General features: G+C 51.3%; 1 protein-coding gene across 1 annotated transcript; it reads right to left on the bottom strand.

Annotated features, from left to right (window-relative positions):
• Positions 1-1,329: 1,329 nt before the first annotated feature.
• Camkk1 (calcium/calmodulin dependent protein kinase kinase 1) lies at positions 1,330-27,550 on the bottom strand. The gene is made up of 16 exons (XM_026393928.2): positions 27,091-27,550; positions 20,487-20,888; positions 19,539-19,586; positions 19,048-19,101; positions 18,599-18,650; positions 18,226-18,359; positions 17,719-17,755; positions 16,494-16,515; positions 15,232-15,320; positions 11,792-11,991; positions 9,392-9,445; positions 8,427-8,500; positions 6,545-6,632; positions 6,188-6,316; positions 5,710-5,813; positions 1,330-3,277 (listed from the first exon to the last, which is right to left on the bottom strand). Exons 2-16 carry the CDS (start codon positions 20,844-20,846, stop codon positions 3,205-3,207), a joined length of 1,518 nt encoding a protein of 505 aa, XP_026249713.1. The 5' UTR covers positions 20,847-20,888; positions 27,091-27,550; the 3' UTR covers positions 1,330-3,204.

Here is a 27,550-nt window from a genome sequence, read left to right as displayed (position 1 = left end):
AATCAGCATGAGACAGGGAAATACCTGGGATGCCAGATGACCCTCCCAGTAGTTTATGGTGGTTGATAACGTGTTGGGAAACCTTGTAGTTCAGCACGAACACCCCTCTTGGCTTAAACTAATCAGTTCAAATGAATCCCCCTCTTGTAGTAACCAATCACCCCTACCCAACTTGTTCCCGCCAGTGAATGTGCTAATCATGTTTTAGAGTTGTTATTTGATTTTCCTGCGATGTGTGATGATTTGCTAAGAGATGCTATGATGAATGTGGGGGTCCCTGCCTTTTCCAAAGAGTGTATAAAACTGCTGCAAACCCTGGGCTCTGGGCCTCTCAGCATCACCAGTTGCTGTGTGTGCGCGTGGAGGACCGAGCTAGCTGGCAATAAACACCTCTTTGATGTTTACATCGATCTCTGGTAGTCTTTTGGGGGTTCCAAATTTGAGCATAACACCTGGCCTTTGTTTTTCAGATGGAAAAGCTGATGGCCGTGCTGGGCAGCCTCTGGCTTGTTCTCCTTCTGGGCATTCAGTGCCAGGCCCTGTGGTCTGTCTCCAGCGTCACCCAGCTAGAAGCCCCACGGCTGAGCAAACACCAGTCATGCAGAGCACAGTGTGCCCAGGGCCTCCATGTTTTCCTTTTAAGGGTCTCATTTGTTGAGTACTTACCTTGTGACAAGCACTGTGCCAGGTGTTTAGCACAAGGACTTCATTTACTCTCACAAGAACCAATTATAACAGAAACTGAGGCTCCTCCGTGTATGTGCTGTGTGACTTGCCAAAGGTGACACAGTAATTTGCTATTTAGCAAAGCTTGGGTTGAGGCTCAAGCCCATCTAACTTTAGCAGTGACTCATCATCATTGCCTGGAGGGCTTTCCTATGGACAGGGTACTGGTAACCAAGGCTAAGGAGGTACTGGGAGGATGCTGGGTCTGTGACCCATGAGAAATTATGGCAGCTCCCACCTGAACCAGACCTTGGCCTCTTTGGCCTCTGTGTCCCTGTGAAACAGGCAGGAAACACCACGGGGAGCTCACCAGCTCTCAAACACCCAATTCTTCCCAAAGGAGGGGCCACAGCATCTACTTTGGAACCTGAATTGCATCCTGAATGGTCTCCCCTCAGCCTCCCTCACAGCTCTTCCTCCCTTTTACCTCCTGCAACTCTTCCATTCAGGGATTTAGGATGCCTCAGAGCATTCTAGAAAAGCAAGCCAAGCCAGCTGGTCCAGGTGGTGAGAAAGAACACATCCAGATGCAGAAAATGCACAAACAAAGCCCCCCCTTTTTTTTTTAACTCAAGAAAGGGCTTTTATTATTTTTAACTCACTTCCTGGGAAGTTAATTTTTAAAACACTCTTACGGAGTCTGTTCATTTGTGCTACATTTGAAAACAATGATGTCAACCCAAACCCTCAGTAACAGGTGAGCACTCCCTCCACACTCTCCTGGGGCAATGAAGGGCCCCCTTTAAGCTTTTTCACAGGTGGGTCCAACCCATGAAGCTTCCTGAAGCCCTGGCCCTCCAGGTGCCAGCACAGACCCCCCAAATTTTTTTGAAAACCTGTTGATCAGTGATTGACTTTCAACTTGCCTCCATTAACTCTATAAAAGTGTTCTTAAAGATAGTACAGGATTATTTTTTTAAGCCCCAGGTCACACTGACTGCCTTAATGCAGAGGAGCTAGGGAGAAATGTGGGCCCATTGACAACGGGCTGCATTCAGCTCCTAGCCTTAAATAGACATAGAAACTATATTACAGATGCATGTATTGGTGCAAGACGTGTATGTGCTGTGTGCAGCAGATGGGCACGCACATGCATGTGCGTGGAGGCGCAACGTACACCACAGGCACAGAGATGCAGCAGGGTGCAGGCCCTCCTTCTGCCCAGCCTCCCTCTCCTTCTCCAAATGAGCCCTTTTACAATAGGAAACCCATACAGGTGGCTGAAACTCCTTGCGTGGCCCATGTTTTCAGGGGCAGAATCTGAGTCCTGCATTATTTCCCCTCAGGAGCCTATCTCTCTGAGCATTTGGTCAGTAAACATCAAGCTGGCCAGCCAGTATCAGATCCCAGAGAGAAGATGAAGCCTACTCCAGCACAGCATGTCCACAGCACACCCCAGTGACTGTCCTGGGAGTGAGGCAGTTGGCACAGGGGCTGCCTGCCACGGTGCACACCCCTATGGGGTCCCTCACCTAGCAAGACCTCTAATTCAGGTGGTTTATCCTTCATGGTAGGAATGTTCTGGATGAGCCAGTGTAGGATCAGATTGAATTCCAGTTATTTCTGCATGTGCTAGTCCACGGCCCTTGGCCAATGACATTCCCGGTGTCTCTTCTGCAGCCTTGGCTCTGGGGAATCATGGGGGGGGGGATGAGGTGGGCAGACAAGCTGTGCTGCTCCTGGTTCAGGCCTTTGCTCTGAGCTTGACTCAATTCAGTCCATTTTCCAGATGTGCTGAGTACAAAACAATCCAGAAAGGTCAGTCCAGGCTGCTTGACTGCCAAATAATGGTGGGTATGCTGGGACATACCCACGGATGTGGGAAAGCTCATTAGATGCTCCCCAGTGACTTCGCCACTCCCCTGGCCCCCAAGTTAAAATAAAAAATAAAAAGTAACAAAAAAAGAGAATCTTGAATTCTCCAATACCTGCCTCTCCCCAGTGGGGCCTAGGCATACATGAAGCGGTCAGAGCCTCCATACCAGTATTGGGAGTAGACAGAAGCTCTAGCACCCCCACCCGAGGTGGTGGGGGCGCATCCCTCCATGTGATGTGGCAGCTGAGCCAGGCCTGCCCAGCCCCTAGTGGGAGGTCCCTGAGCTGCAGTAAGCCAGGCCTCCACCTGCCATCTTGGTCTTCTGCCCCGTGCCCTGGGCCTTGCCAACCAGCCAGGTAGGGTTTCTGAGGTTCCATGGACCCCTGGCTTCCTCACAGGATGGGTTAGGCCAGGAAGAGCCAGGGCGAGAAGGAAGGCGCCATGGGACCCCTACTCCCCCAAACCCCGGATGATACACATTCCAATCCTGTCCCTGGACGTGCATGCGCGGAGGTCATGCAGCACGACGGGGGAGGGGGACCGGGAAAGGGGCCACAGTCCCCAGCCCCCTGCCTGCAGGGGCGGCTGTCGCATAAGGGCGGTGGGCCTCTGGAGGCGCGGGATGAGCGTGCTGCCTGGTGGCCCTGGGCACATGCAGGAACTCAGGATGCAGCCTCATCTTCTTGAACACCAGGGAGCTCCGGGCTTTTGCCCCCTTCACCACACCCTTCTTTCCTGTTTAGGGGACACCAGGGCCAGAGGGACCTCAGGAGTCAGAACATGTACACAGGAACACTCTCACACACACGAGCATTTGTATCCCACAATCTCTCAATCCCCCTCATCCACTTCCCCAAACTCAGGCTCGGCTGGGATCTCCTCGTCCTGGCAGTCACTCTCCTGGTCTCCTTACCCTCAGCACACAACCCTTTGTGGCTCCCATTGTCTTAGATACAATCTAAACTTCTCAGTCTGGCCTCTATAGTCTCTTATATCTGACTAGTTGATTTCCCTGCATCCTTGGAATATCACCCAGGTCAAGGGCCTTCCACATTGACCTTCAACAGCCCCCAGCAGACCTGGGTAGAAGGGCTTTCATTTGTGTGTGTGTGTGTGTGTGTGTGTGTGTATGTGTGTGTGTGTGTGTGTGTGTGTGTGTGTATATATATATATATATATATATTTTTTTTTTTTTTTTTTTACCTTCTTTACAGGGCAGAGTAAGTTTCAACAATTATCCCAAAGTGTAAAAACCACATATTATCAAGAACAAATGCTAGGACTTGATAACATGAAATCTGCTTTCAAAATTAAACTTAGCACCACATAAAAATAAATAAAAGTATTGTGTCCAACTACAATTAAAAAATAAATTAAACTTGAGCCAGCCAGGCACAGTGGTGCATGCCTGTAATCCCAGCAGCTCAGAAGGCTGAGGCAGGAGGATCACAAGTTCAAAGCCAGCCTTGGCAAAATCAAGGCACAAGCAACTCAGTGAGACCTTGTCTCTAAATAAAACACAAAATAGGGCTGAGGATGTGGTTCAGTGGTCGAGTGCCCCTGAGTTCAATCCCAGGTACTAAAAAAAAATTGAACTTGGGCCAGGCATGGTGGTACATGTCTGTAATCCCAGCAACTGGAGAGGCTAAAGCCAGAGGATCAAAAGTTCAAGGCTAGCCTCAGAACTCAACAAGACCCTATCTCAAAAATAAAAGAAGGATGAGGATATAGTTCAGTGGTAGAACATCCTTGGGTTCTACAAAAAACATTAAACTAGGGTCACAGAATTGTAGAATTTTATGGTTGGAAAGTACTGAGCCCAGTCTTTGCAAATCAGTTTGCAGGGCACAAATGTGTCCTGGGTGCCAGGTGGGCTCTGAACCTGTGGTGGGCTTGTCCCACCACTAGGGGGCACTAGGCCACAAGCACTGAACTGGAGTGACCAAATGCCAGGTGTGCGGGGTGTAGTGCTGAGTCCGCCTGTTGTCCTGGCATAACTACGCCAATTCTTCCACTCTCAGAAGTGGCTCTGTGTAGAATGTTAAGTTCCATACAATTCCGCCTACGCTAAGCTCAGTGCCAGCATCTGGGCCCTGAGACCTAATGAGCACAGAAACCCCTCCCATAAACCAACAGCCTCATTGAAAAGATGAGAAAACCACAGCTTGGATTTCAAGCGTCTCTCAGACTCCACCCCTCATTTTGTGGGCACATCTATGGAAGGACACAAGTCAAAGTGCTCCTTCTTGAAAGCCAGAGCACCTGGACAACACCCCACACTCACTCTCTGGAGAGCTTGCCTTCAGCCCAAAGCAGGTCAGAAGGCACCTGTCAGCCCCGCAGTCCCTATCACAGACCAGAGGAAGCGGTCAACACCCAGAACCGCATTCTAGCCCAGGATCCTTCCTGGTGTTCTCTGCAGATCTGGGCACAAACTCCAGCAGGCCCTAGTGATATCCCAAGCTGACTTTGATTACAGTGGAAAAACTGAGGACAAAGTCACAGAGATTTGGGAAACTTTTTCTGGCCTCTCCTAGGAGGTGGTGAACCCATAAGTATAGTTCATACTAGGGAGCCCTCAGCAAGTGGTGGTTCCTCTCTCCTGGCCCTGTCAGCTGGCCTGCCCACACTGACCAGCTAGGTGAGCACTCACAAAGCTCCAGCTGCAGGTGGCACAGGCCACTCAGGAAAGCAGCTAACACCCACCCTGGGCCAGGGAAAGTGGGCAGAAGTGCCCGTCCCTCTATGGATAGCTCAGTCTCGACAAAGGGAAAATGGACAAAGGATTGTCTGCAAACCTCTAGAATGCCAAGGGCTGAGGGAGCTGAAGATTTGAAGCCAGAGGGCTGAGGTGCACCCAAGTGGCAAAGCATTTGATAACATCAAGCTTCCATCACAGGGAAGGGTCTTCATGCCCCATGGAGGGACTAAGGGAGATATCATTCCTGGCAGTGTAAGCGAGGGATACTGGGCCCAGACTGCAGTAAGACTGGCCCAATAGTTTGGGGAACTGAGGTGCATAGGGGGCCTATTCTGAAACCTGGCTGTGTCCCTAGGTTCTGTGACACCTGCACAGTCCCACTACAGTGCAAGTGGGGAGATGTGCCTTATTTCCACCCACGCCACCTTAAGGAGCACCCCAAAGGCCTCAGCCCACCAGTACTTACATCAGTAAGTTTCCCGGAGCAGACATGGAGCGCTCTTCTCTGCGTGCTTGGGGCTCAAAGGGGTTCCCAAAGGATCGTTTCCTCAGCATAGACTTAACCAGAATCTGGGGAGCACAGGTCAGTGTGAGGAACATAGCCCCCGGGTACCCAGACATGCCGGGGCAACTTGAGGAACGTTTGGAACCAAGGAAAGGCCTCCTCCAGTCACAGTGAATGCATCTATCAGCAAGGCCTGCGTATTTCTTTGTCATTCACTCTCCTCACCAAGCCTCCTTATCTCCCTGCCTGAATAAAAGGACCTCTTTCTGCATAGGCCCCCAGCAGAAAAGTGACCTCTGTGGCCCCGCACTGTGGCTGGCTGACCAGGCAGCCCTCTGTTCTCCTCGCAAAGCCAAGCACAGAGTAAGTCTCAGGCAACAGACATGCCCTCTTCAGGCTCTCGCGGGACAAGGAAGCCTTCAGCCCCTCACCCTCTTACCACTGTGGTCCAGCTAGGGATGAGCTTCACTGAGTTTTTCACCTCCTCCTCAGTCACCTCCACCATACTGCAGTGCTCCTCCTCTGAGGGAAGGGGTTCCTTCCCGTTCTTGGTCACCCAGGGGTGCAACTGGGGAGGCCAGAAAGGAAGGAAAGATTAGGACCACAGGCAGACAGACACCGGATCAGCAAACGATTCTAGGCATCGCACAGTAATGTCCTACAAGGGGTCCACAGCCCACAAATCCTGAAACTCAAGCCCAATATACCTATATCCTGGTGTGGGTCTCTCCAGAAGGGAAAATCGAGACCTGTTTTCTATAACCCAGCCCAGCCCAGAGACCTCTTGTTCCCCCACCTTGATGTCTGGAACCCCAATTCTTGTTTCGGGATTCTTATCTAGCATCTTCAGAATTAGGTCCTTGAGCTCCTCGCTGACCTCTGGCCTAAAGCAATGGAAGGAAGGAGATGAGGGTGAGAGACTGTTGATGAGGACCACTTCCTGCTCTCCTCTGTCTCCCTGCCCTGGGATCAAAAACACACCCAACCCACAGATGGGAAGAGCAGGAGGGCCCCCCAAGGTACCAGGCCAGAAGGGAGAGTTTCAGAACAAGTATGTGGATCTCCTTTCCTGAACAGAAAGTGAAGCAGTCTTCCTCTGGAGCAAAGACCACAAACAGAGCTCCCGGGGGACTACATACACCCTCTGGCTGGCAAAGACAATGAGGACAGTACGAAAAGAGCTACTTTAGGGGTCTTCATTCCCACTCGCCATCTTATCCTTCCTCTACCTGCTGGGTGGCCAGGGAAGATCCTCTCTCATTTGACAGAGGGGGGAAACTGAGGCCCAGGGAGGTCAGGAGGTGGGTATGTCACCACTGAGAAGTGAGGACATGGATGGGAGACTGGGGGAGGGGTATGGCATTCTCAGCCTCAAGACAGCCTGGACCATCTCGGCCTGAATTCCAGGCTTCTTTGCTAGTGATGTTCTTGGTTCGTCCATCCTTCCTATACTGGGGAGGAAGAACCCACTCTTGGGATTAGGATGGGTCCCTTCTGCTGTCTTAGATGCTTAATCTCTTTAAAAATTCCTAGTCTACAGAATATTCCTGGTAGGGGATATAGCGGGGAGAGGTGAAGAGCCAGGAAATTAATAGAATAAAGAGGAAACCCTGAATCCAGTTGGCTAGTGCTTAGGGGGAAAGAGTGATACGGCAGCCAATGAGCACCTAGAAACTAGAGGCCCTTGAACACCATGGCCAGGTCATGGCCTCTGTCCTGCAGGCTTTGGGAAGACTTGGGCAAACTTTAAGCAGGAGATATGGTCAGATTTGCTGTGTTTTTATCAGAGTAGACCTGGCCTGATCCTATAGGCTGGACTGGAGAGAGGACAGAGAGCAGAAAGCTGGACAAGTCTGGAGAGAGGGGCAGAAGTCTGAACTAGGCAGGGGGTGCAGGTACAATGGGGACCCAAAGATAGGTAAGAGGTGGACACAACAGGGGTTGGGGACCATACAAGAAATGGGTGCCAGAGAGTTGGAAGTTATGGATATTTCCTATTTCAGTTTCTGTACCACCCCAGTCAATTGAGCAGACGATAGAAGGACCTGAAAATTGAGGCACCAAGAACTCAGGCCACTGCCCCAGCAGATAAGCCTTAACCAGAAGCCCCAGGGATGAGCAGGGAGGCCTCTCAGACAGTTCTCCTGGGATCAAAGACCTCCTGTGGCTCAGTGGTTGAGTGCCCCTGGGGTCTTTGATCCCAGGAAACTATCTGAGAGGAGTAGAGAGGAAAGAAGAGCTTCAAGCCCCACCCCTACTAATAACTCTCCTCAGGTGCCTCCACTTTTCCATCTGGGAACTGGGAAGCATCTTGAACACCCCCACTGCCCATCCCACGTGGGATTTCCCCATGGGTCCACAGACCCAGGTGTGAGGTTGGTACCGCTGACCTATAGTGAAGAAGTGGTATGAATGTATGACTGGGGGTCATCCATGCCCAACTCTGGGCCTGGATGGTCCCTCTACACAATGCCATCTGACCCTGATGTCTCAGACACTGTCAGTTCCATGGTCCCACCCCTCCATCTGCTCAGGGCCCCTCCCAGGGAATAGCACCCCCACCTCCAGATCTGCAGGCTGGGTTGGGGCCCTCAAACGGCAAAAAGCTCTGCTAAAGCTCAGACACCCCTTCTCAGGAGTGAGTGGGACCCCCATGGTCCCCTGGGTAGACAACTCACTCCTCAGGAAACACCACGGCCTCATTCTTGATCTTCCTGTGCAGGGCCAGGATGTAATCATCGATGAACGGGCACTGTGTGGGGGAGAGGCAGACACAGGATGCAGGCACAGGGCCTTGAGCCATGCCAGGGACCAGCCCCGAGCCCTTGGCAGGGCCAGGGACAGCTCAGCATCCCCAACACATGGGAAAGATGCCATCTAACTTGCTTAGGGCCTGGCACACAGCAAAGGCTCAACAAATGAGACTGAACAACCAAATCACTGAGGGAGCTATATATGGCTGGGTGTACCTGCTGGGTCACTACCACCTGCAGCAACATCTCCACTCCCAGGACCTGGTGTTTGGAAATGTGTTCACTGAGAGTCCCTTCTGCCCCTCAGTGCTCCCCTGAGTAGAAGCACTTGTGGACAGGGATCTAAGTCACGTGAGTGGTGGGTGTCCTCAAGGCCCAGTATGATCCAGAACAGAAGTGAAGGGCAATTTACTGAATGAATAAACGATTAAGTGAATGCATGGATGAATAATGATTGGCGTCAAGGGACAGAGGGACAGGGAACACTCTGGCTAGAAAGGTGGCAACAGCACCACTGACACCTCCCTCAGACGTCTGCTGTCCAGGATCCTTCACGTTGATCCCTCTCAAGGGGAAGAGAGGAAAATAGAAAAAAAAATCTCTTCTCCTTCAGCCTTCTCTGAGCCAGGTGGGCTCTTTCAAAATCAAAACTTAAGGGGCTGGGGTGGTGGCTCAGGGGTAGATTGCTCACCTAGCATGCATGAGGCACTGGGTTTGATCCTCAGCACCACATAAAAACAAACTAATGTATCCACCTAAAACTAAAAGATACATAAATAAATAAATATTTTTAAAAAATCAAAATGTAAGGACACAAAAGAAGGACAGTATCTGTTCCTAAGTTTGGCTCCCTAGACCCAGCCCACAGTGCCAACCTCCCCAGCACTCACCTTCCCATACACAAAGCAGTACAGTGTGACCCCAGTGGCCCACACGTCCAAGGCCTAGAAAGAAACATGCTCACATCAGCACCCCAATAGGTACCACTGCCCACTGCACACCCAACTCCACTGGGCTATAGAAAGGGCCTGTGGGGACTCTCCTCCCGCCACCATGTAATCACTGAACAGACACTGCAAATGCTTATTCCATGCTGGGCCCTGTACTGAGCACAGGTGACCCAGGGGAGACCAGAACAGAGCTGCTGCCACTCAGATGTTCCAAGTTTCTTTGGGACAGGCCCAAACCAGATGTATTTCTAATTCAGCAGGTGCACAGCTTCTTTCATCCAGAGGATCAGATCACATTTGCAGCCCCTATGACATAGATGCATCCAGAAATAACAGACTGTGTTGAATTTGTACTCATTAAACCAGCTCTGGCACCGGGCACAGTGGCACACACCTGTAATCCCAGTGGAGGGTCACAAGTTCAAAGTCAGCTTCAGCAATGGTGAAGCACTAAGCAACTCAGTGAGACGGCGTTTCTAAGTAAAATACTAAAAAGGGCTGCAGATGTGGCTCAGTGGTTGAGTGCCCCCGGGTTCAATCTCTAGTACCAAAAAAACAAACAAACAAACAAAAAAAACCCTACCTTTGGCTTCAAGGGGTCATTCTATATCCTGCTAATCCAGTGGAAAAGCCATCATCCACCTCCCTTCCTGACACCAGATGCACCCCCTGCCACAGCAAAGCCCTGTCCATCCTGTGCACTGCTACCACTCCTCCCAAGCATTCACTGGGCTTCCCCTGCCCTGGATCCTCCTGTGTGCTCTCTCTTCATTTCCCTCTTCAGACTCCACCTTCCCTCTTATAGGAGTGGCTCTCAAATCTCTACCTCCATATCCCTGCCACAGATGACTCACTGGAATCCATTCAGGGAACATGAGACAAATGCAAACCAAAACATTTTACAATTTTACAAAACAACAGATTTGTTCTCTTCAAAAATGCCAAGGTCAGAAAGCTGAAGATGTAGCTCAGTGACAGAGCAGTTGCCTAGCATGTGCAAAGCCCTGGGTTCAATCCCCAGCCTCATATACACACATACAAAAGTCAAGGTCAGGAATGACAAGGAAAAGCCAGGGAGCCAGCAAAGACTTCCAGACCAGAGGATGTGAAACAGACAAGTGAGTGAGGCCAATGACTCTGGATTGTATCTGGGACCAGAAACAGTTCCAAAGGTCCACATGGAGAAAACTGACAAAACATAAACTATAATAATTGAAATTTATATTACAAATTATATAAGTTTTATCAGTGGTAAATTTTCTGATTTTGATAATTGCATTGAGGATCTTTAATGTTCTTGCTCTTAGGAAATATCCACTAAAAATATCCCCCACCAGTGTCCAAACTATCTATAAATTTAAAATTATATCAGAATAAAAGGCTTTGGCTTGGTTGTTTTTCTTTTCTTTTTTTGGTTTGGTTTTTTGTTTTGTTTTGATTTTGTACTGGTGCTCAACCACTGAGTCACATCCCCAGCCCTTTTTTATTTTGAGACAGGGTCTCACTAAGTTGCTCAGGGCCTCTCTAAATTGCTGAGGCTAGCTTTGAACTCAAGATCCTTCTGCCTCAGCCTCCCAAGCTGCTGGGATTACAGGCATGCACTACCATGTCCAGCTGTTTTGGATTCTTTTGATCAGACCTAGGATATCACACATGCTACCACTGAGCTATATCTTGTTCCTCCCCAAGGAAAAAGGAAAAAAAAAAAAAAAGGAATGCTACATGCCTGACCTCTGAGGCCCAAGAAGCCTCCACCCATGTCCAAACTTTCTCAGCCCTCCCCTCTTTGGCAGCTGCAGTAGGGCAGTGCCCAGGGGTTCACAATGGCTGCAGCAACCCTTCAGAAAGCTTTCTTACCACCTCTCTCAGGTGGCCCAAATGACAAGGTATTCTAAAACCTGCCCCTACCCCCATGCCTCTCAGACCTCTGGTACATTCTCTGGGCTCCACCTCTTGCTCAAATCCCCCTGTTCTTTGAGGGCCAGTTCAGTCCCTGCAATGCCAAGATTTGACATGGCCTCCACCTTCCCCCTGTTTTTGAGTTCTTCTGACCTTTTCAACATGCAGAAGTTGGGAAGCAGGGCTGTTTTGATTCTGCCTGTTCCACAGCCCATTCTAGAACCCAGCACAGAGCAAGTGGCAGTAAATATCTGCAAGGGAGGTATGGAACCATTCTACTGGAAAATGAGAGGAAGTTAAGGTTGGGGGACATGTCAGGATCTAAGGAAGAGACAAGGATGTCACTCTGTAGATGCAAGAACCCTGGCACCCTCAAGCTCTGCTGCAAGCTGTTCTGCTCCTCTACCTGAATCGCCACCTGGCCCAGACCCTGGGAATCACCTTCCCACTGAAACTCTGGCCAGAATCAGAAATGGCTTCAGGGGCCATGAATGCTGGGGTCCCCGCCGTGCTGGACAGTTGAGCATCATTCCCCTCAAACTGGTTGCTGACACCAAAGTCGGCAATCTTCACATGCCCGTCATCTCCCAGGAGCAGGTTGGATGGCTTGATATCCCTGTGGACGATCTTCTGGTAGTGCACTGCAAAGAGAAGCAGCTGAGTGCTTGTCTGGGAGATCCCTGCCCAGGAAGCCTCACCAGCCCTGCCCAGCCAGGGAGGCCAACTGGCATATCCCAGTGTGGAACCCCACACTCTTGTCATGTGAGGACCATCCACTTTACTATGCAGGTGAAGATGCTCAGGCTCAGCCCAGGATATTAGCAGCAGAGCCAGGACAGGACTCTTAGGAATCTTTGGACTCCAAGTCCAGTGCTCTTTCCATGACCAATAAGGCATCTATTGCTGAGGAGAGGAGGTCAGAGGAAACTGGGTACGGGAACTTCTCCATAAGCTGTCTGTACCCCTCCCACTGAGTACTGTCTACAAACCCAAAGCCCATGCAAACCCTTCCCCAGTTCCATCCCCAACCCAGCCCTGTCAAAGATGTCCCTACTCCTAGGATTAAGGGTTGGATTTGGGGGACTGTAATGTCCTACAGATATACGGTTTCAGCTCATGGGATCTGGAATGATGAAGTTTCACAGAGGAAAGGCACCCCAGGCCTTGGGATTATCAGGATGAATATGGCTCAGATGAGGGTGAAGCCAGGATGAAGCCAGATGAAAGATGAAGCCAGAATCAGAAATGGCCTAGGAGGAGGGCAGCCTGCCCTGCCTCCTGTCCATCACTGCTAGGAAGGGATGGGTGGCTCAATTTGAGATGACCAGAGGGAAAGAAGAGGTTCTGACCCCACCCCACCACATCAACTTGTGGCCTCCCTCCTCAGTAAGACCTTCAATTGGACCAAGAGTGCCCAGGATGTTGGATAAGGGGGAAGATAAAGGAGGGAAGAAAGAGGAAGGGACAGGAAGAGGAGAAGGTTGGGGGCAGAGAGAGGGAGTGCCGTTCTCCAATAACCACCAAATCAATAACCTACTGTGTGCTGGCACCAAATCAATAACCTACTATGTGCTGGTACACAAAAATCCGGCCCACATCCATGAGAGCACAGAAGCTCAGGGATCTGGATATTTGACCATGGAAAGTAGTCTCAAAGTCTTATCTCAAACACTAGCCTTGCCCTCAATTCCAAGCTCTTTATCCAACAGACATGACAGCTCATTATGTATGTCAATATACTGCACTAATTCAGAACTTGATTTCTCACTGCAAACCACACTACCACCAACACCAAACAAAACATAAAACCCCAATCCTTTTCCTGTGTTTCCCATTCCATTAAAGCCATATTACTGTTGCCAAAAATCTTGGGACCATCTTTAACTCCCTTCTCTCAGACCTCGCATCAGCTATCCCTGTGAGCTCAAGTTCAAAATGTATTCCCCATGTGACAGCATCTCATTACCTATATTGCTATACTTGTCCCATTTACTGAGGATCAAGCCTAAGCCTCTCTGACCCCAGAGTGCCCTCAAGGCAGCCTCGACTCTCTTTTCTTTCTTTCTTTCTTTCTTTCTTTCTTTCTTTCTTTCTTTTTTTTTTTTTTTTTTTTTTGTATTAGGGATTTAACCATTGAGCCAGATTCCCAATCCTTTTTTTTTGTATTTTATTTGGAGACAGGGTCTCACTGAGTTGCTTATTGCCTCACTAAATTGCTGAGGCTGGCTTTGAACTCTCAATACTCCTGCCTCAGCCTCCTAAGCTGCTGGGATTACAGGCATGCACCACTGTCCCTGGCTGGACTCTCTTTTCTTGAGGTCAGAATCACATGGCAAGTCTTCAGCCCTCCCAGTGCCTCCGTTCATCTACCTGCCAGCCCTAGCACTAACCACCCTACTTCACTCCGATCAGAGGGTCCTGACCAGGCTTTCACCAAGAAATTGATGAGATCAGTTTGCTTTTAGGAGAACAGGGATGGCAGACAACAGCCCCTCAGGTGGTGAGAAAGGCTGAAAACTGGAAAGGGGGCGGAGCCAAGGCCAGGCAGAGTTGTGTCCTCTACTGACCACACTATCTGTAAAATGTCCCCTTCCTGTCTTATGCCTGTAGGTCCTTGCTAGGACTATGTGCAAAGACTGCCCCTCTGTGTGCCTCAGTTTCCCCACAAGTACACAGACTGAGGGCAGTGGGGGTTCAAGCAGGGTAAAGGCAGTCCTGTTCCTGTCACTGCAAGTCACACCTCAGCTAGGTTCATACCCTGTTCCCCCAGGGAGAATATGCTCCAAACAAACCAAGCTAAGATTTTAAGAGATAGGCAGCACCCTTGGCCCCCAACTCGGGCAAGAACCCTAGGCCTGGGGGCCCTCCCCTCATTAGACCAGTCAGCCACCCCTTACCAGCTATACCCTACCCCCTTCACATCCCTCCCCACTGCTACTGACCTAATCTAAGTCTCACCATCTGTCACTTGAGCTGTAGAAACAGCCTCCTCCCTGCCCAGCTGGCCGTGTCTCACCCTCAAATCCAGCCACCACACAGCTGCCAGACAGAGCTTTCACAAATCTCATCACACCCCTCCCCTGCTAAGAGCCCTGGGGGCCTCAGCATGCTGTCTGAATGAAGTCAGGAAAGTCCTCCTCCAGGCACTCCCAGCCCTCTTGGTGTGGCCTGGACATTGCTTCCAGAATTACTGTTCACTAACCAACCTCCTCTGTCCACTGGATGTTTCAACCAGATTGAACTTGCCCCATCCTTCAACAGCACAGACCCACTCCCTCCTGCCTCTGCCTGGCGTTGCCAGGCATCACCTATATTGTCTGCCTCCGGGGCTGTGAGGTCCTTGGAGTCAGATCTGGGTCTTTGTCCTCTCTGTGCCCTCAGCTGGCACTTAATAGGTAGTCATAAATGAAAGAAGTGAGTGAAATGTATGAGCAAATGAGTAAATGAATTCCAGGCAAACAGCCTAAATTAACATCTTCCCTCCTGAGTTCTCACCACCTCAGGGCCCCTCAGTTGAATCTACCCTGCCACCACCCACCAGCCCCATACTAGGCCACACTCTTCCCCAAGCTGCTGGACATAGATCCCTTCCACCTTGTATGTATTGAGGCCCCGTGGAGAGGCTAAGCAGAGGAAAGATAGAGACAGAAGGCCCCACAGCGCACACATAATGGGTGAAGACCAGCCGCAGCTAAAGACGGGCACATGCTCAGTGAAAAACGGCCCCGGCCCCGCCCATAGAGCGATGCCCCGCCTCCACTAAAGCTGATTGGCAGATCAGTGCTGATGGACAGGAATGGCTCAGGTCCCGCTTAGCCTACCCTCGGTACCCTTCTGCAACCCCTAGCCCCAGTTCCAGCGACAGGCAGCCCCTCGCTCACAGTACTCGAGGCCCAGGATGATGTCCCGCAGATAGAGGCGAGCTTGCTCCTCCGGAAAGGGTTTGTCGCAGGGCACTTCCATGACCGGCCTGTGGGGAAGGAGAAGGGAGGGGTGTTCAGCCGGTATCAGGATGAGTAAAAACTGCGGCAGGGTAAGGGAAACATGGGTTGGCCATTCCGGCCCCTAACGACCTCCAGGGGGCCCTCTGGGAGCACAGGTCCCTAGGAACCAAGATATGACCTTCTCCTCCAGCATATGAAAATTCAAAAACACACAGACACAAATATCCCTTTTCAATTGCAATTTCAAATCAGTTTTATCTTAATTTCCATTGGCTTGTATTTCTTCTTAGAAGCACTTACTTATCTACAATCAAAGAACTGTAAAGATGCCATTTAAAGCAGTGTCTTTCTGGATCCAGATCCAATAGAGAGTGATGAAATCAATTTAGCCGTGACAGTTTTTTTTCCCCCCCTAACAAAGTAGAATGTACCCCATGCAATGAAGATATTTACTGTTCTGTAAAATTTGGTTTCAGTTACAGATATGGATAATAATATAAACATATATTTTTTTGTTTGAATCGATATACAAATGTTTGAAAGCCCCTGAATCTTAAAGGAACACCACTCCATGACCCCCTCCCCAAATTGGAACCCAGACAGACACAAGCCACAGCTACGTTCAAGGTCTTGGCAGTGAAGGGTTCCTGTCCACTCAGCCCCTTGCCCACCACTCCATGTCAGCTATTCTACAAATACCCCAGAAGTCACACAGGGCAGACATGTGTTAGAACCCTATGCTCCACCAGTGACTTGCTGTGTGACCCTGGGCAAGCCATTTACCCTCTGACTCTCAGCTTTCCCTCTCATCGATGGAAGGGAATAGAGTCCCACCGGCTCAGTTCCCAAGCTTGTCATAAAGCTAAAAGAACCCTTTGTGATCTGAATGCAGGTTGCAGTGAGTCCTTCCAGTAAGCTTTTGCCTGAAAATCACTCCTTTCTTCTCCCTCTCTTCCATCCAAATCTTTTTTCCGTTTTTTGAGGCCTGGTTCAAAACCCAGTTACTATTCCAGCCTCAGTGACCCCCACCAGCCTTCTGAGAATGGTCCTTCTGATCTCTTATTTACTTCTCTGAACAGAGCTCCTGAAGACAGGGCCTAGGTCTCTGATTTCTCTTCTAGTGGCTAACCCTTGGTCTGAGGGATGCAAGGAGGGAAAGGGATTAGAATTGACCTGCCTGCTCAGGATGGGGAACTCACCCCTTTCTCAGGAGGTCAAACACTGAAAGAAAAGAAAAGAAGGTGAGATGTACCGCACTGGCAAAGCAGGCAATGCCAAAGTCCCTCCCTGTTCAGAGGGTAGGAGGTGGGGCAGGCATGCAGGTATACTCAAGGGACATGGTCTCAGGATGTCAGAGGAAGTAAATGGATGAGAGTAGAGTCTGCTGTGGAACTGCCTTATCTGATCCTTAATGCCAGGTGAGGACCACAGAATGAACCCTTTTGTATTTATTTATTTTTATGTGGTGCTGAGGATTGAACCCAGTGCCTTGCACGTGCTAGGCGAGCGCTCTACCCCTGAGCCACAACCCCAGCCCCAAATGAACCCCTTTTAGGAGAAACTGAGGCTCAGAAATGTGGCAGAAATATTCCTAATGGTCCAAGCAGACAGGCAGGATATAGACGGCAGACTCAAGCCTTGACCTCTAATTCCTGAACTGGTCCTCTGCCTCATTTTTAAAAAAAAAAAAAATATTTTTTTTAGTTGTAGATGGACAAAATATCTTCATTTTTGTTTATTTATTTTTATGTGATACTGAGGATCAAACCCAGGGCCTCATGTGTGCAAGGCACAACCACTCTACCACTGAACCACAACCCCAGCCCATGCCCCATTTTTTTGAGAACTCCTCTAAGACCAGTCCTAAAGCAGGCATGAGGAACTTAAATAATAACATTGGTATTAATACATTAACATTAATAATAATAATATTAAGGATATTAGTACGTTCTGCATATAGTAGCTCATCGCCTTTTGACGTCAACTCTATGAAGTAAACACCACCACTATCTCATCTTTGAAAAATTATTATTATTTTTTGTGGGTGTGGTGCTGGGGATTGAACACAAGTCTCACACATGCTAGGCAAGTGGTCTACCACTAAGCTAAACACCTGCCCCTATTATCCCATTTTATAGGTGAGAAAACTAAGGCACAGAGCTACTAGACAGGGCCTGGGAACTCACATAATCAGTTCTTGCCTTAACCTGAGTACAGAACCCAAATCTGATCCACTGTCTTGCCCAGCAGTGGGGAACAGGGAGTGGGGGCTTAGAGATATTTTGGGGGAACCCAGGGCTTACAAATGTGTGTTTTCCTTCTACCTTCAGGAGGTCAGTATATTCACATGAGTCATGTGCATCCCCAGGGAGCCCTGGAACTAGTCCAAGGTGAATTGTTGTGGCAGTGAGCTGGGTCACTCACCCAAGTAGAGATTGTCCTCAGCTGGGTCATCCAGGACCTGGTTAGAGGGAGCAGACATGGGGATAAGGCTTGAGGAGGCATGGGGTGGAAAGCTCAGTCCTCTTTGACCTTGCCAGCCCCAAGACCCCTAGTATGCTCTGAAGTCACTTCAGACATACAGCAGGAACTATACAGGTGCCAGATAAGAGGGGTCTCACCCATCACTGACCACCACCATCCTGGCCCACCACATGGCAACCAGCCCTTCTTCCTTGAGATGATGAGGGGCTCACTTTTTGCCTCTGGGGCAATCCCTCACCTTCAATGAGAACATCCCTGACTAGCCAGAGCTGGGCCCTGAGGCCTCCCTGGAGTCCCCACCCCAAGTCTGGCCTGCCCTTGGAGACTTCAGTCATACCTCCTCCCTTAGTGGGACCTGGGTCTGTGCTAAGCACCTCCCCCCACCCACCAGAAGCTACTCACAGGAGATAGAGCATGCTCGTCTCCCCATTGGCTACCACCTCCTACCTCGATCAGCTTGACTACATTCACATGGTCCAGCTTTTTCAGGATAGCAATCTCCTGGTACACCCGCTCCAGGGGCAGAAGCTGCTTAGCTGGCCCTCCCTGGGCAGCCTGGGACCCTCGTGGGGGAGGGCGACCTATGACCAGAAAAGGGAATCAAATCCTGCTTCTAGGAGTTGGGCCTCTCCCTGGTTCTGCAACCAGCCTCAAGCAAGACTTTCACAAGACTATGATCTTGTCCCAACCCACCAAGCATATTCCATCCCCAGGCCTTCAACCACGCTGTCCCCACTCCTAACTGAAACTAGCTGGGGACCATGGTCTCCTCTGCTCCCAGGCTAGCAGCTCCCAAGGACCAGACCAGATAGATACATACGTGGAAAGCCATATTGTTTCAGTAACTTCTTTTTAGAAAGAACTTTCATTGCCTGAGGAGAGAGAGACAGAAATGTGTCACTCAGCAACTAGGAGCTAGAAGAGGCTGGTTACATGTGGACTGAGGGGGAGAAGGGCACACTGGGCATCTGCCACTGGCACTGAGCATGTGGCTCAGGTATATGTCAGACTGGGTAAAAAGGTGGCTATATCTGAGTCTAGGCCTTCCCCCCCTGTTCCCTCAACAAGCCTTTCTGGAAACCCTCAGAGGAAACCAGCCTCTGTTTGCACAGCCTGAGGGTCAGGGAATTAATTCCAATTGCACACCCCTAGGGATAAGGAGCTCACTCCCTTACCAGGCAGCCTGATCCTCTATCTCCCCAGCTTCTGCCCTACTCTCCAGGTTTTTAGGCCAGCTGGCCAACACCTCCCTCCTATCCCCAGACTCACATAGTGTCTGTCTTCACTTTCATTGTAGGCCAGCCTCACCACGCCATAGGCACCCTGCAGACAGGAACTAGTCAGCTCCACATGGATAGGGCAACCTCCCCCAGGACCAGCACAGGAAATGGCCAGCCTGATAGCTCTGGTCCCTCCCCTGTATCCCAGCTCCATCCCCAGCACCAGCTGGCTCTTGAGCACACATTTCTGAAAGACAGGGAAGGTACTTCTGTGCTGTGGGAGCTGCTCCACCGGGCTCAGCACAGTTCCATGCCTCCCTCAATCTCTTAGTCATCCATGATGCACCCTGGGGGAGCCAGGAATCAGAAGTCATCTCCCACCTCCCCTTGGGAATTTCCCATAGATGATAAAAAACTTTCTTCACATTCAAGCTAGAGCATTCAGGCTCTGTTTCCCATTCTCACCCATAGAGGAAAAAGAAGAGTGACAAGATGAGGACCCTGAAGTATCTGCTGCTCTTCTCCTACCCTCAGACCTACCTTGCCAATCTCACTCTGCAGCTTGTACTGGTTCAGTTGCACACAGTCCTGGGGGGGAAAGATGCAAGCATCAGGTACAGCTTGATCCAGACACAAGACCACTCCTACTTCAGGAGTCTGTTCAGGACCAGCCCTGCCTCAAGGTCCTAATTCCTAAATGCTCAGGTCTCACCAACATTTCCAGTTCCAATGGGGGAAGCTTGGTGGTTTCATAGCCACCCTAAGTGAGAAGCCTCAGATAACGTTTAAAAACATGGATGGTGAAGCCCTGGCTATGCTCTGCTCCCTACAGGGTGAGGGGATAATGCATTAATTCCTTCTGGGTCTGGGAGATCCCAAACTGTGGAAAAAAAAAAAAAACTAGGAGCAACTACTTCCAGAAGCAGCTAAATGAAAAGGTCTAAATTGCAGAGACAAGAAATATGGGAGAAACGCTTGGGGACAGAAGACAGCCTTGGTTCAGGCACAAAAAGCTCAGCCTCTGCTATCTGCAGTCAGCTCAGTACCCAAGTTCACTTTCAGATAAAAGTGGCAAGGACAGGGCCAGCAGGAGCCCAGAGGCTGGAAGCATGCTGGCAGCTTCTGAGTCAGAGCAGACTCTACGAGGCAGGATTAGGGACGGAGGGAGGCAGTGAGCTGGGGATGACTTAGGGGGTGGAGGTACACATCATCTATTTTTAAATCTCTAAGAGGACTTCTTAGGGGACAAGGGAGGGACCTATTTCCTAGGGGTGGGATGGTAAGATTCATAGGCGGCCTTTAGCTCAGATGGAGATTCCCTGGGTGAGAAGAGGCCATACTGTTAGGAAATGAGCTCTCCGACTCTAAGGGTATGCCAACTAAGACCATTTAACTATGTGGTACAAGATAGGGCAGAAAGGGGCTTTCATGGATGCCTACGGAGTGGGATAGGGGCTCGTGAACAGCCCCTAGCTCTGCCCCACCAACCTCTGTGTCTGAGATGGCCACATGGTGGGACTCAATGGTGGGCCTCCGCCAGGCTCGAGGAGAGATGTGGCTGGCAGGCCCTGTGGCATAAGGCCCAGGATGGGCCTCCAGGCTGCTTCCTGCTGGCCGCTCCTGGAGGGAGAACTTCCTAGCTGAGAGGCTGGGCCGCACTTGAGGGGGTCTTGAAGCACTGCCAGGGATCACAGAGGCAGCTCTGGCCCGAAGCGGAGGGTCCACACCATTCCTGGCAGGCTCTGGGCCTCCATCTGTCTCTTCCAAGTGGGTCACGTCGATGGCTGCTACTCGTTCTACCAGCTCTGCTCGTGGGTCCTGGCAACACACGGCTGGGCCGCCCTCCATTGCCTCGGTCCAGGGGATCCTCTGTGTCGCCTTGTTGGGAACCTGAGAGAGGGTAGAGAAGGCTTCACTTCTGGATATCAAGCCAGCCATGGGCAAGGAGGCCAGACCGAGACTCTCTCCCACTGTAGCCACAGCCCTGCAAGGTCCCACCTCTATTCCTTTGCCCTGGCTACTCTCTTTGCCTGGGATGCCAGCGCCCAGTCTCAGGTCTGTTCCTACTTGCTGAATCTCAGGACTTCATCTGGCTGGGCTGCATGCCAGCCCCCTACACTTCAGTGTCCGCACCTGCAAATAGACAGTTATTTCTGCCATGCTTCACAGGGAAGCACAGTGAACCTGGTATTCTGGAGTCAGGATAGACAGACACGGGTAGAAGAACAGTGGCCCAGCAGCACTGAGAGAGTCCAAAGCAGCTGGGCCCCACCCAGCATGCAGTCCAGTGACTCATCAGTCCCACCCCTTGATGGCAGAGCATTCCTGCCCCTGGAAGCTGGGCTGGGCTCTAGTGATGCAGAAGCTTCCCTGGTGCTGCAGGCCCAGCTACCTCCTCCAAGAGGCCCCCTGATGTTCCAGCCTCCATTAGTCCCTCTCCCTGCTTCCTGGAAAACTTCCCTAGAACTCCTGCCTCTCACTTCCGCTCCCATCTCCAGGACCATACAATGAGACTGGTTATTCCCTTCCCTGTCCCAGAAGGGCCTCCAGTCCAGGACAAGGTCTGTCAGGGGAGGAGGCTGCCACTTGGGTAACTGTCAAGTGAGACTTTATTGCACTAAAAGGTCATTCCATATTTCTCCTGATTTTTCCTTCCAGCTGGTTCATGTGGCAAAAATGTGTGCCACATCCGCTCAAGCCAAGATGTTCCCTGGGCCCAGTCTCATACCCACCCTGGACCTACTGCAGAATCCCTGGATCCTCAAGCTAGGTGAAGCAGAAGCCCCAGCTCAAGCCCCAGTCAACCTCCAGCCTCAGCCCTATCCCTTACTTCCTGCCATGATCTAAGCTACATACCCTACCCCCAGGTTGAACCCCGACTCTCACACTCAGACTTCATCTTTGCCCCAAGATGCATACAGATCCCACCCCAGCCCAATGCCCCTCTCCTTCCTGTGCTGGACTCAATATCTTCTCAGGAAAAGGAAGTGAGCAGAATCCTGACCCTCTGTATTTCCTGTTTGTTGGTAACTTCCTCTGTCCCCCACAGTGACTTTGAGAACTTAAGTCTTTGGGTCTTATGAGTGTCATGCTTCTCTTTCACTCTTCACGTTCCCATCTCCTTGCTTTGATAAGGGTGTCAAGGAGGTGGGGCTGACCGGGGTGTACTGGACATGGAGGAGTCTGGACTGAGTTCCAATTCTGCCTGTCATCCTATTACAGGGCCATAGATACAAGTTCCTTGCAAATTTTAAGCCTCAGTCTCCCCGTCTGTACTGACACCATACCTTCCTCAGCAAGGCTTGGAGGGAGACTGTGGGTTAAGGGCACAGTCCAGCTCTTTGCCTGACATTAGTGTGTTCAATGAGTAGAAGCCTGGAGGCGGTAGAGCCGATGTCGGCATGCAGAAGGGAAGAGGGAAGGAGATCCAGACTGGCAATAGGAAAAGATGTGGAGGCTGGACCTCAAGAAATGATGGAGGGTGTGAGGCCTCCCTGGAGGAGGTAAGAGAGGCAGGAGTGATGGGACTGGAGCTCCAGAGGCTTTGGAAACCAGATCGCATGTAGGAAGGAGGAGACCAAGGATGAGAGGAGATTCCATGCCTGGCCAGGCTCCATCCTGTAGGTGACCCCTGCCCATCCCCCAGCCTCTCCCACCAAAATGCAGGCTCTACAAGATAAAGGCTTTGTTGAATGCCATAGTGATCATTACAGCCCAGGCCCCATTACACTGAGGGGAAAGCCTCAGCAAGGGAACTCCAGTAGGCACCAGGCCACAGGAGGAGGATGGAATGTGGCTAGGAGCTCTGCTTCCCTGCCCCTCAGATGAGACAGGCTGCTATGGTCCACAAAATTTGCATATGATTTCCCTAAGGTTGCTATCCTGCCAGAAGCCACCCTCCTTTAGCTCCCTTTCCCCTTTTTCTCAGATGGGGAAAGTGAAGCACAGCAAGTTCCCGCTCCCCAAGTGGTTATGAGGTGTAAAGGAGCTGACATCCACTAGGGACTCAGAACAAGCTTGCCTAGAATGAAACTCTGTAGAAGTGAGCGGTTTTGATTGCCTGGGACAAGCTGGGTCCCAGATGGATGCGCTGGCGGCAGCAGGAGGTGGCTGTGAGGGCTGACGTCAGGCCCTCCATCCATCCCTCCCTCCAGCCTGGATCAAATTCAGGTGACTAAGCACATCGCAAGGGAGGCAGCCAGGGAGACCCGAGGTTCCTGCCGCGTGTCCAGGCGACAGGGCTTGTCGTCCAAAGCTGTGTGTGTGAGCGAGTGTGTCTGAGCATGAGAACGTACTCAAGCAGGACTGTGACACTCGCACACTGTGTCTGAGTGTCCACCCTAAGAAGTGCATATGCATGGAGACCAAAAGTTCTCTTAGTGTGGTCTGTGCGTATACAAGTGTGTTCATATGTACCAGTGTGCCTTTAGGTCTACATGCACACAGGCCCCAGGACTGGGGTAGGGTCAGCACCCACTGTGGCCATGAGATGCCCAGCTTAGAAGGTAAGTCTGGACTTGCCACTCAGTTCTGTCCCACTAGCCTGGAGCAGCCCACTTGGCTTGTCCATATCTCCCAGGCAAAGCCCCATCCTCCCTGGGGGGTCACCCAGGGGGTCTCTTAAGGGCCTTCCCAAGTTGGGGCCTTAGTAGACACTTTTGTAGAAACTGACTCAGCAGCTAACTAACTCAGTCATGTGGGTAAACAGAAAACTGGACAGGTTTTGACCAAGGCCCAGCAAGGACTTCTATGGTCAAGGGGGACCTCTCAGCCATTGGCCAAGTGCTATGGTCAAGAATTCCTGTGTTGCCTGAGACAAGACATTGGGCTTCCTGAAGACTCAGTTTCCTCATATGTGAATCAGTCAGATGGCCACCATCCTGCCAGACTACCAGGGCCGTGGAAGGAAGTCAGTGAGGTTTATAAACAGGAGCGATCTGGGACTGAGCAATGTGGGGCTGATGTGTCTGCATCTAGAAACCATAGAAAGAGAGCCCTCATGTGTAAAGTACAACCCACATCAGCCTCCTGACCTAGGAATGGCCTGGCTTACACACACTCTTAGGCTTCTCCTCCCAGGCTATGTCCCAGACCTCTAATCATCTGCCACTCCCAAGCATACAAGCTCCTGGTTTCAGATTCCTGCTTGACCTGGCCACCTCCTCAGAATGTGCCCCATTCAACTGGGTCCCTCACCAGAGGCACAGAGAACAGAGTAGACAGATCCTGCTGTCATCCATGTGGGTTCAAGTAGCCTGGCCTCAGGTGAGCACAAGCACCCAATCAAGCATCATTCTGAGTTTTGGAAGGACACTCTGAACCCCTGTGCCAGGCTGAGGTATGGGACTAGCTTCTGCCCAGGCAAAGGATGAGCAGCTCTGCCCAGCATAGGGCTGGCCAGAAGGGAAAGTTGCAAGTGGGTAGTAGCCACCCTGGCCAGACACGAAAGGTACCTGTGAACTGCCTCATTGGAGCCCTGTTTATGTTCCTGACAAGTGTCTGATGGCCTTGGCAATGGTGCCCTCCGCAGTTCCCAACCCCGCCTGGAATGACTCAGTCCCCTCAAGGGAGGCCCAGAAGTCTGGTGCCAAGTCATGCTTGAGGATGCCTGCTGTGAGGATGCGCCCTCCCACCATCCCTGGGGAGCTCCCAATTACCAATATGGGCTCTTTGTCTCATCACAACTAACCTAGGGTATCCCCTTGGCTTGCCCCAGGAGATTGACAGTCTCCAGGCCTCATTTCTCCCTCTGCCCTTCCTCACGCTCCACTCCAGGTCTGTGCCTCTAGCCTCTCTTTCCATATTGCTGCCTCCTCCCACTCCTCATTCTTGGGCAGCTCAGCTCCAACAGGGCCCTGAATGAACTCAGCATCTTTCCCCAAACCTGCTCTTCCTCTTGTCTCCATTGAAGAGGTGGGAACCACATCCTTCCAGTTGTTACTGGACCCAGGCCAGAAGTCCAAGAACCACAGGGATCTGCTCCCCATTCCCATCCTTGTTCCACTGTCCTCACACCTACTCTCCACTCCAGCTGCACCACACAACTTGAAGCTTCCCAAACTGCAGATTGTTCTGCTGCCAGCCCTTTGTACAAGCTGTGCCTTCTGCCAGGAACACACCTCCCTCTCCTTTGCAGCCTGGAGGACAGCTCAGACATTGCCTCCTCTGAGAGCACTTTTTGATCTCCCTACTGCTGGCTGGGTGAGATCACCAAGTTAAACCCCTTAAAAAGTCCAGATTAAAAAAAAAAAAGTCTAGTTTCTGACCTCCTTTCTAACTGTCCTTTCACTGCTTCTGCCACATGGGTCTCCCTGCCTCCAGGCTCACATCCCCATTCTAACCCATTTCCATCCTTCACACCAGTTGCTAAAGGAAGGATTTCTAACATGCAAATACAGCCATAGTTCTTTCAGACCTGGCCTTCCAGGAACTTGGAATCTGGGGCACAGAGGAACAGGAGACCTAACTTTAGACTAGAGCTTCAGGCTGGGGCACAGCTGGGAAGACAGGTTCCTGGATTGCAAATCCAGTCATTCATTCATGCAATAACTATTCATTGAACATGTGCTATATGCCAGGCACGATGCTAGGTGCAGGGAGATAAAGCAGTGAACCAAAAAGACAAAAGTCCCTGCTTGCACATAGTTTAATTTCTAGGAGGGACAGGATATAATAAATAAGAAACTGGGTAACTAATATGCGCTATGTCAAGTGGCATGTGCTGTAAAGAAAGCTATAGCAGTAAGGGCGATCAAGCCTAAGGGACTGGGGAACACTACTGATTCAGTGCAGTGGGGGAAGACCTTGCCAATGCAGGACTTGAGTAGACACCTGGAGGAAGTAATGGGGCAAGCAATGTGGTCACCCAAGAAGAGCACTTCATGCAGAGGGACCAATGAGTGCTAACTCCATGAGATGGGACAATGCTTGCTTTTTTGAGGAATAGCAAGGAGGCTGATGTGGCTGGAGTGAATAGGTACCTGATGTCATGAGGAGCTAGATCTGGAGAGAAGGCACAGTCCACTGTGTTAGCCTCAGCAATGGATTCCTGAGGAGACGATGCTGAAACTCTTTTTTGGTCAATGAGGATTTTTTTTTGGGGGGGGGGGTACCAGGGATTGAACCCAGAAGCACTTATCCACTGAGCCACATACGCAGCCCCTCCCCCCTTTTGGAGATTGGGTCTTCCTAAATTGCTTAGGGCCTCACTAAGTTGCTGAGGCTAGCTTTGAACTTGGAATCCTACTGCCTCAGCCTCCTCAGCCACTGAGAGTACAGGTGTGCACCACCTGGCCAGCCAATGAGTTGGATTTTAGCAGGGGATGAGAATGGGAATTCATGCAGCACATAACAGAAAACCCTCCCCTGGCTGGGACTCTGGGCTTGCTAGGGGTGTGGGGAGGAGCTTTGTGGACAGCCACCACCAGGCATCCAAAGCCAAGGAAGGGTTTTGAGGAGAGGAATGACTCAGTTGGATGAGGTTTAAAATGACTCTGGCTGCTGTGGGGACTAAGGGTGAGAGTCTGAGCAGGCAGAAGGTTCCCAAAATGTGGGGGCCTAGGACACAGTGCTCAATCTGTATGTGCTGAATGAAGGAGCCCAGGGCTATGGGGTACACAGGTGCCTCTTCCTAGGAGAACCTCAAGGACATAAGATATATACTTCTCTCACACTTCTGAGTCCACCTGACAGATGCACAGCCCTGGGGAAACCCATCATGGCACAGTCCTAGGATCTGTGGCCTGTGACATAACCCTCTCTGCACACTCCTGCAACACCCTCAAGACGTGCACGCCCATGTCCGCGTGACTGGTCCTCATACGCCACTCCATCCTGAAATGCATCCCCTCACACACAGGCACACTCCTGTGTCCACGTGACACACGCATACCCGCCTCCAAACACCACACACGGCTTCCCGCGCACGTGTGCTCCCTCGGAGTCACCACTCCTGTGCCCACCCGGCCCCAGAAACCACAACGCCAACCTCCGCCACCCGCCTCCCCGCCCCCGATCAGGGGAAGACTGCGTAGCTAAAGCCGCATCCGTCCCATTCATCACCCCCGCCCCCAGCTGTGGAAGGAAGACTCACGGGAGGGCCGTGGGAGGAGCGCTCCACGGAGATCCACACGTGGGTGCACGCGTCTGGGCCCACTCGGCATAGACACGGCCTCCACTAAGAACCGGGGCAGGGTAGACAGTGCGCGGGCTACGGACGCAGTCCTGAAGACAAGAGCTGGGGGAGGGACGAGGATGGCAGGGCGCCCACCTAGATGCGGTCCTGGCTGCGGGTTTAGACAGAAGCAGGCTCCACGAGACACCCCGTAGACCCAGCTCGGCAGATAGAGGGCAAGGATCCCTGAATGGGCAAGGTCCCAGTTGTCCTCACAGTCACAGCCTTGCAGACACCCCTCTCCCCAGCAGGCTGGGAGCAGACGATCGTTCAGGTGTTCGAATTCCGGTTCCCTGCTCCAGGTACCCTTCTCACCGCCCCCTACCTCCGCCGCGGGGCACCAGTCTCTGAGGCCCGGCGGGCGGCCAGGCTCGCTCCC

Source organism: Urocitellus parryii, chromosome 7, assembly GCF_045843805.1.
Source record: "Urocitellus parryii isolate mUroPar1 chromosome 7, mUroPar1.hap1, whole genome shotgun sequence".
NCBI classification, from domain to species: domain Eukaryota; kingdom Metazoa; phylum Chordata; class Mammalia; order Rodentia; family Sciuridae; genus Urocitellus; species Urocitellus parryii.
The sequence above is the reverse complement of the archived record's forward strand: the minus strand, read 5'-3'. Positions and strand labels throughout refer to the sequence as shown.

Bases quoted from the DNA above. Each gene is read 5' to 3' on its own strand.
- Camkk1 (XM_026393928.2), bottom strand. From the start codon at position 20,846: ATGGAGGGCGGCCCAGCCGTGTGTTGCCAGGACCCACGAGCAGAGCTG. The intron at 11,992-15,231 runs GTGAGCGAGGGG...TTCTCTTTGCAG, and splicing joins CATCCTGGGCCTCGAGTACT to TGCACTACCAGAAGATCGTC. The intron at 3,278-5,709 runs GTAAGTACTGGT...TCCCCTAAACAG, and splicing joins GCTCCGGGAAACTTACTGAT to GAAAGAAGGGTGTGGTGAAG.